The sequence below is a fragment of the Schistocerca cancellata genome, chromosome 3, assembly GCF_023864275.1.
Source record: "Schistocerca cancellata isolate TAMUIC-IGC-003103 chromosome 3, iqSchCanc2.1, whole genome shotgun sequence".
In the NCBI taxonomy this organism is placed as follows: domain Eukaryota; kingdom Metazoa; phylum Arthropoda; class Insecta; order Orthoptera; family Acrididae; genus Schistocerca; species Schistocerca cancellata.
The window spans coordinates 445,309,776-445,322,490 of record NC_064628.1 but is presented as its reverse complement, the minus strand read 5'-3'; the positions used below and the strand labels follow the sequence as shown (position 1 = coordinate 445,322,490).

Here is a 12,715-nt window from a genome sequence, read left to right as displayed (position 1 = left end):
AACACCGCGGTTCCTGGTGTGTCCGCTGCGCCGTGCGTGTGATCATTGCTTGTACAGCCCTCTCGCAGTGTCCGGAGCAAGTATGGTGGGTCTGACACACCGGTGTCAATGTGTTCTTTTTTCCATTTCCAGGAGTGTAATATGCATCTTTCTATCATATTTATGGCATTTTCCAGAACTGCTAGAAAATAGCGTTGATATGAAGACCGAAACTGGAAGTGGAGTTCGTAAAATTCTCAAGAGCAACTTGAGTGGTTTTCATTAATTGAAAATACAGTTGCGGAATCAATACAGCCGCCGGAAATGGAGAAACTACTTAGTAGACTGCCCAGCCAGGCAAGAAAAACTGTTTTTTACCTCCAAGAAATTTCAGACAGGACTGACTTTTGTTGTTGCTCTTATGAAATTAAGGAAACATGTTTGCGTCTGACTGTTATCCTTAACTACATCAATGTTAGTATAAAATAAGGGATGCAGCTATCTTAACGCTGCGAAATTATGCAATTCTTCGGAAAAGAAATGAAATCGGGTACTTCTGTAAGGAAAAAGTGCTTTTAAATTTAAGTTTATACAACATACATTTAAAGTAGTGTACTTTTGTCACGTTTCTTACAATCTGACCATGTGTACGAAAAACTGGGAGTGCTGAGGCATCAAAACATGCTATCTTCTAATCATAGAACGAAACTAGTTAAGCTCTTTCCTTCTCAGAGACTGGCTACAAGTATGAGATTGGATCAAATAAAAAAAAGTTTCAATTTTATTATAGAAACATTAATGAAACCACAGCTGTGTCTCGAACAATGAACAATCTAAAGGCCGGAAACTTTGCTCTCAGTCCTTTATGGCATATAAATAAATTAAAAACTTATTAGCTCAAGACAATATGGCAATAGATTCAATGAAAGGTAATGAAACAGAACACGCAGGACTAACCATAAGAGTTAACAAAGCCTCAAGTGATGCCACAAATCGACCTACAATTAACGTTTTTGAGCTGGATGTACGTTGCGACAGTAATGAGAAACCATATCAGCATATCGCCTAGGTCACTAAAGCAAGCAAAGCGAACCCCTTGGTTATTACATGTACACTTGATTGTATTGATAAATCTGAAAAATTGTTTTCAGAAGATAATATTTCAGAAATAAGTTATAATCCGACAAAAACGTGAACAGATATCAGAAGAGCTGTAGATCGTAACTACTTTCTATTCAACGATAAAGCAAAAAAAGCAATCCCAGAATGCCTGCTCTACCTATTAAAACGCACAAGAATAATGCTACTAGATCAATAGTTAATGTTATATTTACAGGAGACCAAAATTTAATGAACTACTGAAACAATTAATGTATAAACTGCAGTTACGAACCTGAGTGAGTAGTTATACATATCTTATACCTGTACTGCGTGGTTCACTTCTTTTGACATAGAACATATGTATACTAATATTCCTGCAAAAGAAAACATTACAGTAATGAAAAACAATTTGCTAATGCACAAAATACTTCCTCTGGGGACAATTATTGAAACTATTAAATCACAGGAAACTGTGATAAAGTATAAGTACTTTACTTTTCTGAAACAGATCTATCTTGGAAAAGACTGATTACCTATGGGATCTCGGACAGCAGGTACAATGGCAGATATTTTCGTCAATCATGTGGAAAGGAAGTTCTTGAAATAACACTCTGAAATCAACGTTTGTACAATGCGTCACAAAAGTTATATTGATAAAGTCCTCGTTCTTTTCCGTGGCTCATAACAAGAAAGTGATTACTTCGGAAATCCTTTTGTAAAATACGCATATTCGAGCACTATTAACATTTTAGATCTTTTCATTACAATGAATCAACAAAGATATGTTTTCAGAATTTATCATAAACACATGCCTTCCTATGTCATTATTTCAGCTGCATCATGTCTTCTTGCTCAAAAGGCCTTATCTAATTCTGACATAAACAAGTTCTTTAAATTGCTGCTATGTGCTAATGACGGTGAAACGTAATATCACTGGTCGCCAGATATAATGGCTAGTCACGAAACCTAAAAGGAATCAGTTGACATAGAAAATTAGAAATATACGCTCACGTGAAAAAATCCGAAGAAAAGAAACTCATCGAACAATGCACACTTACAAATACTAGGTTGTTGGACATGTGAAGCCACTTTAGTGATAATTTCCTTTAAAATTACTCCGCATGAGTTTGTAAACATACTCTGTAAGCCGTCCACGATGCGTCCAAGCTGCAATGACGCCCTACACACACCCTAGTGGTTCGTTTGCACGTTACAGAACATAGCTTCATATTCGTCTTGGATACCTGATCCACTGCAACAGTCTTACGCTTTTATTAAATCTACACATTATGGTTAGCTCTTTCTTTGTAAAATAACTATTTTGAAATTTTGAATGTCGGGACACAATTCCTCTCACAGGTAAAGCATGCCAGTACATATAATGCAATGAATTTTACAGTATTTTAGTAATACTGAGACGCCTATATTTATCAACATGTCATTCAGCAAATAACCTTTTAAATCCACCTTAGTTACATTTTTTATCATTTTATGTTGCTTCGATACAGCACAAAGTAAGTTTCATATTAAATCTGTATTTATATTGTACATGTGCAAGCCTTATTTTCTCAGCGTCTGTTATATACGATATTTATATATCTCTTCTATTTATGGAAGATTTCAGTACCACCTGAAATTGGCCTAATATAAAGGCCGAAACTTTGAAGTTTTCAACAGTAAGTGGAGTGGTTTTCATTAATTAGCATAACGGTCGTCTATCTCGTGGCATTTATCTGTTTTTAATTCAGTGGTGGATACCTGGTGAGTATGTAACAAAAAGGTAATGTTACTCTAAGAACGGAAATGATTCCGGTCGTTTTAACACATTCACTGTAAACATTTTTGAGCTCGAATATTCGCCACGTCTATGAAAGACTTTTCTCAAGAGATTCGAGAGGTCACTTAATTCTGTAGGTAAATTTCTTGCCTTTAATTGAATATTGTGAATGAACTTTGGAGACGGGAAGGTTGTTACAAAATTGATCCTCAAACTGTGAATCAGTTTCGTAATACTTGATACGGCTGTCGATCGTCAGCAGTCTGTTCGGATAAGCATAGGCATCTGAAGGACATTGTATAAGGACATTGGATAACACAGACATTGCAAAATATGGATAGGCTATTTTTCTGCCTTTCGTTTGTTCTGTTCATATCTGCTGTATTTGCTCCTTTTATTTCCGTTGTTATTTCCACATTCCGTCCTGTAGCCATTCAGTGACACGCATGGAAGTGTCGACGCTGACAGATCTCCACCAATACTGTTCTACAAGGTCGAGATAAAACTGAAAGAAAAGTGTGGCTTGCTACGCAGCTGCCATTCTGTGTTGTAGTGATGTTGCTCGGTCCACCGTCCACTGTTCGCTGTGTGATGACAGCCACCTGGATACCAGAACCACAACCCTGCTCTGGCTATTAGTCACACACGCACCACTGTCGTTGCACATACCCTGCACAAGAATAAATATGACACTGCGACAAACATATTCCCCAAAGACAAATCATCCTTCTTTGGTAGAACTCAAGCACATCGTGATAATTTTCTTTGTCTGTACTTTCCATGTCGTTTCACGGCTCTTCACGGGCTGAACTTGTTTTAATACTAACACTTACGGATAAAGATGAGAGAATCCTCCCGAGCGCGCACCAATCATACATTAATAGTATACTGTTCTACACATTCATCAACTCTGGTCTCATCCTGGCTATTCGTTCTGAGTGTTTCATATTTTTCAATTAAAAGTACAGTTACAATAGTGAATTGTTGTGCTTACTATAAATGAGATAAAGTAAATAAAAGAGACACAAAAAATGGTGTACGCTTACAAGTCGTTTTCACAGAGACTGTAATCGACTGTACCATGGTACTAGCTCCTCTGTTACAGTGGCAGCGGTGTGATTTTCCCGTGCAGGTACTGAAAGGGTTCTCGGACGCCTACAACGAGGGAGCTCAGTACATCTGCGACTACCTGAAAAGGGCGGGAGGCTGCCAGGTACAGCTGTACGAGCCGCTCTGCCTGCTGTCGATGCGCACACTGGCCGCGTCCGTGTTCGGACTGCCGTTCGAGGAGATGGTGCAGGACCAGGACACGCGAGATAAGGTTACCACTGCCTTCATGGAAGGTTTGCGTATTATCCAGGTAAGCATCAAAAGATAGGCTACATCAGGCGATTTCCATGTCGTGTCTATATGAAGAACTATTGAGGAGTAATGATGAATATTTCTGATGGTAGAGATGTGGACTTTACAAAATACACTACTGGCCATTAAAATTTCTACATCACGAAGATGACGTGTTACAGACGCGAAATTTAACCGACAGGAAGAAGGTGCTGTGATATGCAAATGATTAGCTTTTCAAATCATTCACACAAGGTCAGCGCCGGTGGCGACACCTCCAACGTGCTAACATGAGGAAAGTTTCCAAGCGATTTCTCATACACAAACAGCAGTTGACCGGCGTTGCCTGGTGGAACGTTGTTGTGATGCCTCGTGTAAGGAGGAGAAATGCGTACCATCACGTTTCCGACATTGATAAAGGTCGGATTGTAGCCTATCGTGATTGCGGTTTATCGTATCGATACAATGCTGCTCGCTTTGGTTGAGATCCAATGACTATTAGGAGAGTATGGAATCGATGGGTTCAGGAGGGTAATACGGAACGCCGTGCTGGATCCCAAAGGCCTCGTATCACTAGCAGTCGAGATGACTCGCATCTTATCTGCACGGCTGTAACGGATCGTGCACCCACGTCTCGATTCCTGAGTCAACAGATGGGAACGTTTGCAAGACATCTGCACGAACAGTTCGACGACGTTTGCAGCAGCATCGACTATCAGCTCGGAGACCGTGGCTGCGGTTACCCTTGATGCTGAATCACAAACAGGAGTGCCTGCGATGGTGAGCTCAACGACGAACCTCGGTGCACGAATGGCAAAACGTCATTTTTTCGGATAAATCCAGGTTCTGTTTACAGCATCATGATGGTCGAATTCGTGTTTGGCGACATCGCGGTGAACGCACATTGAACGCGTGCATTCGTGATCGCCATACTGACGTATAACCCGGCGTAATGGTATGGGGTGCCATTGGTTACACGTCTCGGTCACCTCTTGTTCGCATTGACGGCACTTTAAACAGTGGACGTTACATTTCACATGTGTTACGACCCGTGGCTCTACCCTTCATTCGATCCCTGCAAAACCCTACAATTGAGTAGTATAATGCACGACCGCATGTTGCGGGTCCTGTACAGGCCTTTCTGGATACGGAAAATGTTCGACTGCTGCCCTGGCCAGCACATTCTCCAGATCTCTCACCAATTGAAAACGTCTGGTCAATGGTGGCCGAGCAACTGGCTCGTCACAATACGCCATTCACTACTCTTGATGAACTGTGGTATCGTGTTGAAGATGAATCGGCAGCTGTACCTGTACACGCCATCCAAGCTCTGTTTGACTCAACGCGCAGGCGTATCAAGGCCGTTATTACGGCCAGAGGTGTTTGTTCTGGATACTGATTTCTCAGGATCTATGCACCCAAATTGCGTGAAAATGTAATCACTTGACAGTTCTAGTATAATATATTTGTCCAATGAATACCCGTTTATCATCTGCAACTCTTCTTCTTGTAGCAGTTTTAATGGCCAGTAGTGTATATGAAAATAGGCGAATTGCGGGAGGTCATAGATTAGCAGCCGTTAAACGTTCTGCTGGAACCAAACCGCACAAACAAGGTTAACAATTAACAACCAACTTTTGTAAATGTTTCGTTGGTGTAAAAGCACAAACGTAATTCCAGCTCGCGCTGTTCGTCCACGAGACCCTGAAGTCGGCAGATATCGGCGCTCAGGTAGATGTGTTTCTTTACTTCCGGGGATTCTTGGACACAGATCCGTACTGTCGCCCAATGGACAAATCAGAAGCGTTCGGAATATCAGAAAACCTCTCGACTGTGTTGTAGACTGAGTGCGTCAACTTGGTACTGGCCACGCTATTCCCATAAACAGTGGTGAGACGCCCTGCTAAACCCGCAGGTGAGGACAGGTAGTTTAAGTTTGTGGAAAGGGGCCAAAATAAGCGGCTGTCAGTTACACTCGAAAATACAACCTTTTATTTGATCAAACATTACAACAGCCAATAAAAAATTTAAAAAGAACACAGCTTTAGTTTTGGAACTTAATTGGCGGCGGAATTCGCTGTACAATCTCATGCCTTAAGGGCTGAAAGCCAGTAACTTAAAGCTCAACCATAATGAGAAATTTAAAAGGCAAAGGCTTATCTTGAAACAATTTCTTAATTAGGCTGAAGGTCCAAAGAATCTGACACTTTAACAGCAAACAACTTAAATTCAAAATCAGCTGAAGGTCCTACACTTAAGACTCAATAACATTAATTTTAACCCTTTGAGTGCTGCACCGGCGCGTGCAGATGGCCGTGTCGAGCCTGCCCTTGGGACCGCGTAATCCGTGTACCTGCGCTGGCAGCCGCTTCCATGGGTTACTGTGTGTGCCTGAGCTCTCTGGCCAGCCGTCCTCGCCCTGGCCTGAGTATTTCTGGAACTATGGCGGTTGTGACAGTCTCGCAGTTAGTGTGATCGCCGACGTTACAAATAAACGCAGGATATCTGGTTACTTATTCCACTGCTTTGAATCTGGAGATGAATTGCTCGACAGGCCTAATGTACACTGAAATTGCTTACGCTGCTAACATGTAACTCCTTATCAAAGGCTGTCTTTCATTTGCAATTAGTTCTTGAGAATCGTCATAAGGTCTCAGTGTACATCTGTGTTTTATTTGGCATACTACTACTTAATTATCAGATATTTGTAAACGCTGTAGAATCTGTGACGATCAAACTTTGACGTTCTTCTGTACGAGTGCAATAATTCGCCAGCAAACACCCTTCGAGGGAAGCGTCTGGATGCCGAGACACTTTTGCAGCTAATCACTATATTTTGAGAGCAGTAGCCCAATAAATTATCCCCAAGGAAACTTCAAAATAAAAAATTAAACATTTCTGAATTCTTTTTATGTGGGACGCAATTGTTATTGTACAGTAGAAATAAATAATGGTTTATAACATTTGATTAAGAATTAGATAAGGGAACTCTCTAGTTTCTGAACTACTTAATTAAACATTACCTTTAATTCCTAATGACCTTTTGTGCTTCAGAAAAGGGTGAGTGTGTGCAACTGACCAACATGTGCCGAGATGCCCTTTCCAAGTGTAGGCCTAGAATTTTTTCACAAATGCAATGTCCTGGAAAAAAGGACAGCAATCCGTTACTGAATATTACTAGAAAATTGTAGCCTGGTTTGTGGTAAAAGATATTTATTTAAGAGGCGACTAGTTTCGGGCGAAGCCCATTTTCAAACAACCATGTCAAAAAGGAATGTGACAAAACATTATAGCTGTTAATAAAACCATACAGTATCGATAGTAAACAACCATGTCAAAAAAGGAATGTGAGAAACACATAATAGCTGATAATAAAACCATAGAATATAGATAGCAATCGATATTCTATGGTTTTATTAACAGCTATAATGTTTCCAGATTGAAATTTCCACTCTGCAGCGGAGTGTGCGCTGATATGAAACTTTCCTGGCGAATTAAATCTGTGTGCCGGAACGAGACTCGAACTCGGGACCTTTGCCTTTCGCGGGCAAATGCTCTACCACCTGAGCTATCCAAGCACGACTCACGACCCGTCCTCACAGCCTCAATTCCGGCAGTACCTCGTCTCATACCTTCCAAACTTCACAGAAGCTCTCCTGGGAACCTAGCAGAACTATAATGTGTTTGTAACATTCCTTTTTGACGTGGTTTTTTGAAAATGGGGTTCGCCCGAAACTAGTCGCTGCTTAAATAAATATCTTTTACCGCACCCGGGCTACAATTTTGTAGTAATAATAATGCTAGAATTTTTTGTTTAATTAATAGTATTTGCACTAAGTTTACGGTTTAACTTCTACCAAGAAGTTATGGAAGAATCCATAAATTTTTACTAGTTTTTATTTTTACACCTTCTGTACGAACATTTGAAGCACCCAGTCTGTGTTTGTCAGCACAGACCGGATGTTTCACATGTTCGTACATAAGGTGTTTGTCAGCAAAGTAATGCATCTGAAGAGGCTCTTCAAGCTCAGATAATCCGGTGGTTTTTTTTTTTTTCACAGTTATGTTTCCCATCCTCCTTTCTCGTCTGGGCTTTGGACCGGCAATGGCGAAGTTAAAATTTTTATTTTTAATATTTGTAATTATCTTTATTTATTTTTTTATTTTTAAGTAATCTTTTCAGAAGTAAGGGCTTCATTTAATCTTCCAGCTGTACCAACTTGGCTAAAAGTCCTTATTTGTGCGGTATGTTTCAAAACATGTGTCAATGCACAAAGGTACGTTGCATGTTTTGCATTCATATCTCTATTCTCGACGCACATTCTGTTTCGAGCAGACTGCACATCTACGCCATAGTCTGCGTCTCTTAGACTGGTCACTTGGATTGCCATGTGGAAAGTGCCTCCCAGTAAAGCCCATTTAACAGATTTACGTACAGATGCAACAGAGCTTAATAGCGTATCGGAGTGGTCTACTGCTCCTATATTTGCATTGTAACCAACAAAACATTGCGGCTTCATTACTTTTTCGCCAGTCGTCCTGTTTGTCTTTCCCATGTCACGCATATCTGTAGTGTTGCAGGTAGTCAGCATGAACACTTCTTGCTTGTCGCACCACTTGATGGCAAGCATTGCGTCAGTTGACACAAACTCAACTTCTCCTCGTTTCAGTTTCTTTTGTACCTTCGGAATGTTGCGCCTGTTCCTACGTACAGTACCGCATGCTGCTGTTCTCTGGTTGTAAAGCCAGAGGAACAAGGCTGGACTTGTAAACCAATTGTCGACATACAGGGTGTGTCCACGTTCAAGGTATGGCTTCATTAGTGTTGCCACAATATCACCAGATTTTCCCGAATTATGGACTTCAATTTCTGTTTTTGTACCTGGTTATACAATGAGATCAAAGACGAGTCGCACAACACGAATGTTTTGATTCCAAATCTATTAAAGGGAATGTATTGTTTAAAAGATAAGCGACCTTTGAACAATAATAGGCTTTCATCGACACAGAGTTTTCTGTATGGATTAAATGCACTGCGGAACGCCACAGGAACTGTATCAATTATTTTCCTAATTTTAAATAAACTGTCATCTCCATGATTGGCCGAGTTGTCACTAAAGTGCAACATTCTCAAAAGTAACATAAAACGGTCACGGGACATAACTTTGCTAAAAATTGGAGAACTCAGAAGTACATCTCTGGACCAATATTCCTTTATTCTCAACTTTTTAACACGAGCCAGGAGAAGCCAAATACCAATGAAGCTATACATTTCCTCAAAAACTGGATCTTTCTACGTGGATAGTCGAGAACGAACTGATTCCGGCGTATTTGCCATGGTGAAAGTGAAAAATCGGTTCGTTTCAAGAGCTATAAATTTCATCAGATCTTCTGATAGAAATAGCATGAAAAAGGATAGAACGCTTGAATCAGGCGCTAGTTGGCAATTATGTCTTGACGATGAGTCATCAAATGCATGAAGTGCTGGACCGAAATCACGTTTTTCCCAATCAAATTTCTCATTCTCACTATGGCGTGGCCTTTTACGGATCCATTCGTCTTCACTTTCAGAATCTGAAGAACTGTCCTGGTGAGCTCTACTAGGTGAAGTACGTGGAGGTGTATTACTACGAGATTCTTCTGATGAATCTTCATCTTTACTACATTAATTGACGATGCTACACTCACTGTCACTGTCACACCTTGTCAGCATCTCCAGTATCTTTTCGTCCGTGCAACGACACCGATGTGCCATTTATCTGTGGAACTCAAAAGCGACAGCACTCAAAAAATCCTGATGAAACGGCAGATAGCTAAACGACACCACAGAAGCAGAGTACAGAAGATCACATGAACCAGATAGCACGAATGTCGAACAGCAACTGCGAAATTCGTAGCAGAATGTTTCTCAGATAGCAGGGACAGCGGCACAGAACAATAAATAGGGTACATCCACTCCAGGGAGTGCACGGGACAAAAGAACTTGCGACGGGTGGGCATGCAGCCCTGGGCGGCCATTGACGTCCGCAGGCCCACAGGCAGTGGAAACGGCTGCGGTATAAGCCGTCATTAGGACGCAAATACTTGCCAGGCCGCGCGGCCGTCTGCAGGGCCCACGGGGAAAGCCAATTTCAGCGGCAAACACCGTCCGCAGGCCCCATGGAAAGCTGCAGCACCGCGGCATATCACGTCTGCAGTACTCAAAGGGTTGAAAGTGCCAAAGGCTTTACGTAAAACCGTTTTTAAATTAGGCTGAAGGCCCAAACCATCTAACATCTTAAGAGCAGAACAACTTTAATTCAAAATCGGCTAAAGGCCCAACACTTAAGACTGAATAAAATTAATTTTAAAAATGCCAACGGCTTTGTGTAAAACAGTTCTTAAATTAGGCTGAAGGTTCAAACCTTCTGACGCCTTAAGGGAAAAACAACCTTAATCTAAAAATCGGCAAGAAGCCATACAAGTACAAACAACAAGAACAAACAAGAAAAGGGTGTACACCCAACGGTGCTCAGAAATTGCGAGGGTCGGCCTGGAATTCAAACACTAACGCTTGCTTAGATGAAACAGGCAGTCGGCCCAACCATTGTCGATCCCACGACAACCCGACCGACAGACAGTCAACGGACCCACCGACAAGCTAACCTTCACTTCACCTGACCAGCATACAACAGAGAGTTCAACGGAACAAAGTAGAAAGTATTGGCGTCCACAACCAATTACACATTGAGCTGTCAAACTACACACCATGCTGGACAGCGACAACACGATGAGGAAAATACACTGCCTGAATTTACGTCAATGGCCAGGGCAGGTGACCGGAACGTTAACGGCCATAAGGCAGAAGGTTCCGCTGTTGCACTTCAATTCAATAACCAAGTACAGGTAAACTCCACCGGAAGGTGGCTAAAATTTGCCAACTTGAAAACACACATTGTTGCTTGCGGGAATATCCCAACAGCCGACAAAGAACTCCAAACGACACAATGTGAAACGCCGTGACTTACTGGTAGATTAAGTCAAAACTCAATTTTCATGTCCAGGATCGGTGAACCACGAATCTCGTAGCAGTGGGAACAGCGCCACACACTCCAACATCGCATAGAGGTCCCCAGCTGGCCCAGCCAAACTACGCTCCGCGGAGATTTCCTCGCGGCTCCACACCAACCGACCAACTGCCCAGGCCCGGAAACGGTGAAAGGACCAAATATACGTCGGCCGATGAGACGACCAACCGAACGACCAACCAACGGTCGTCCTGCTCTAATCTCCCTCCGTCGGACAGTTCATGTGTGTCGCCAGCGGTTGGCGAGCACTGGCTGTCGGTGCCTCAGCAACGCTCCCTCCCCGACTTCATTGCTGCTGCGTCCCGACTGCAGTGCTGGTCCGTCTCCAACTGACTGCCAAATACACTACGACCCGGAAATGCTATTGGTCGCTCCAGAGATGGCAAGACAGTGCACTCATCGATACGCGCTGCTGCTGCCACTCACGGGAACGTAAGGCAGGAAGTTACTGACGCCCCTAAATGGAATAAGAAAACGAGGCGGCAGTATCGTACTAGAAGATGACAAACAATAAATGGGATAAACGCGAGCCATGTGCGACTCAAGTGGGTTTGTGGTTTATTGTCACGCAGTACCGACCGATAGCGTCTCATACTTGTTTCATAGATTTCAGATCAGACCAATTTGGTGACCAGGGCGTCAATATTAGGTCACTGTCTTGCTCCTCAGGCCACTGTAACACGATTATGGCATTATGAAGGAAGATACCACCACTGTCGGAGAAGACATAAAACATGAAGGTTCCATTGAAGATTAGGATTGTGTCCGCCATCGCATAACACTGCTGCAACGGCCGATGTCCATGATGTGATGCATGGTTCAGTAAGCATTTCTCGTGGACGACGGGATATCCCGACACGAAAATTGACCTGCCGTAACGAGAATCGTTATTTATTCTGCAAGGCAACACATTTCCCTTGATCCATGGTCCAATGTCGATTATTCCCCGCACTTGCTATCATATCTGACGATGTCGTTGGGTCAACATGGGAACACGGAGAGGCGTTTGCTGTGGATATCGACGCTCAACAATTAGTGCTGAAAGGTGTGTTCTGAAACACCAGCATTCTACTCCGTGGTCAGATCTGTCACAGATCAACACCTACTCTGCGTCTACTCTGCGTCTGTCAGGTGTGGACGTCCAATACCTTGACACAAACTCATGGTTTCACCATCCTTCAACAACTTTCCGTAAATAGTCACGATAATAACACGTGTTCAGCTGACCAGCTCTGCAGTTTCCGATGTACCCATTCCCAGGTGGGCCATAACATTGTGCCATTTTTCAGAGTCACTTATGCTAGTGAATTTCCCCATTTTCGGCCCATATCGTCGCCAAAATGATTACTCCTTCGTCTCTGCTCTGCTTATACACTTTACTTATCGCTTCCCTTACCCGCAACGGCACCAGGTGTCATTCAGCCTCAGAGTGGCCAGTGCTCATGACATT

General features: G+C 42.4%; 1 protein-coding gene across 1 annotated transcript in view; it reads left to right on the top strand.

Annotated features, from left to right (window-relative positions):
* LOC126176360 (cytochrome P450 4C1-like) overlaps positions 1 to 12,715 on the top strand; it is a 158,467-nt gene that overhangs the window by 50,261 nt on the left and 95,491 nt on the right. The window contains exon 3 of the mRNA XM_049923514.1: positions 3,990 to 4,217. Coding sequence (XP_049779471.1) covers positions 3,990 to 4,217 — 228 coding nt within the window. The remainder of the gene's footprint in view (positions 1 to 3,989; positions 4,218 to 12,715) is intronic.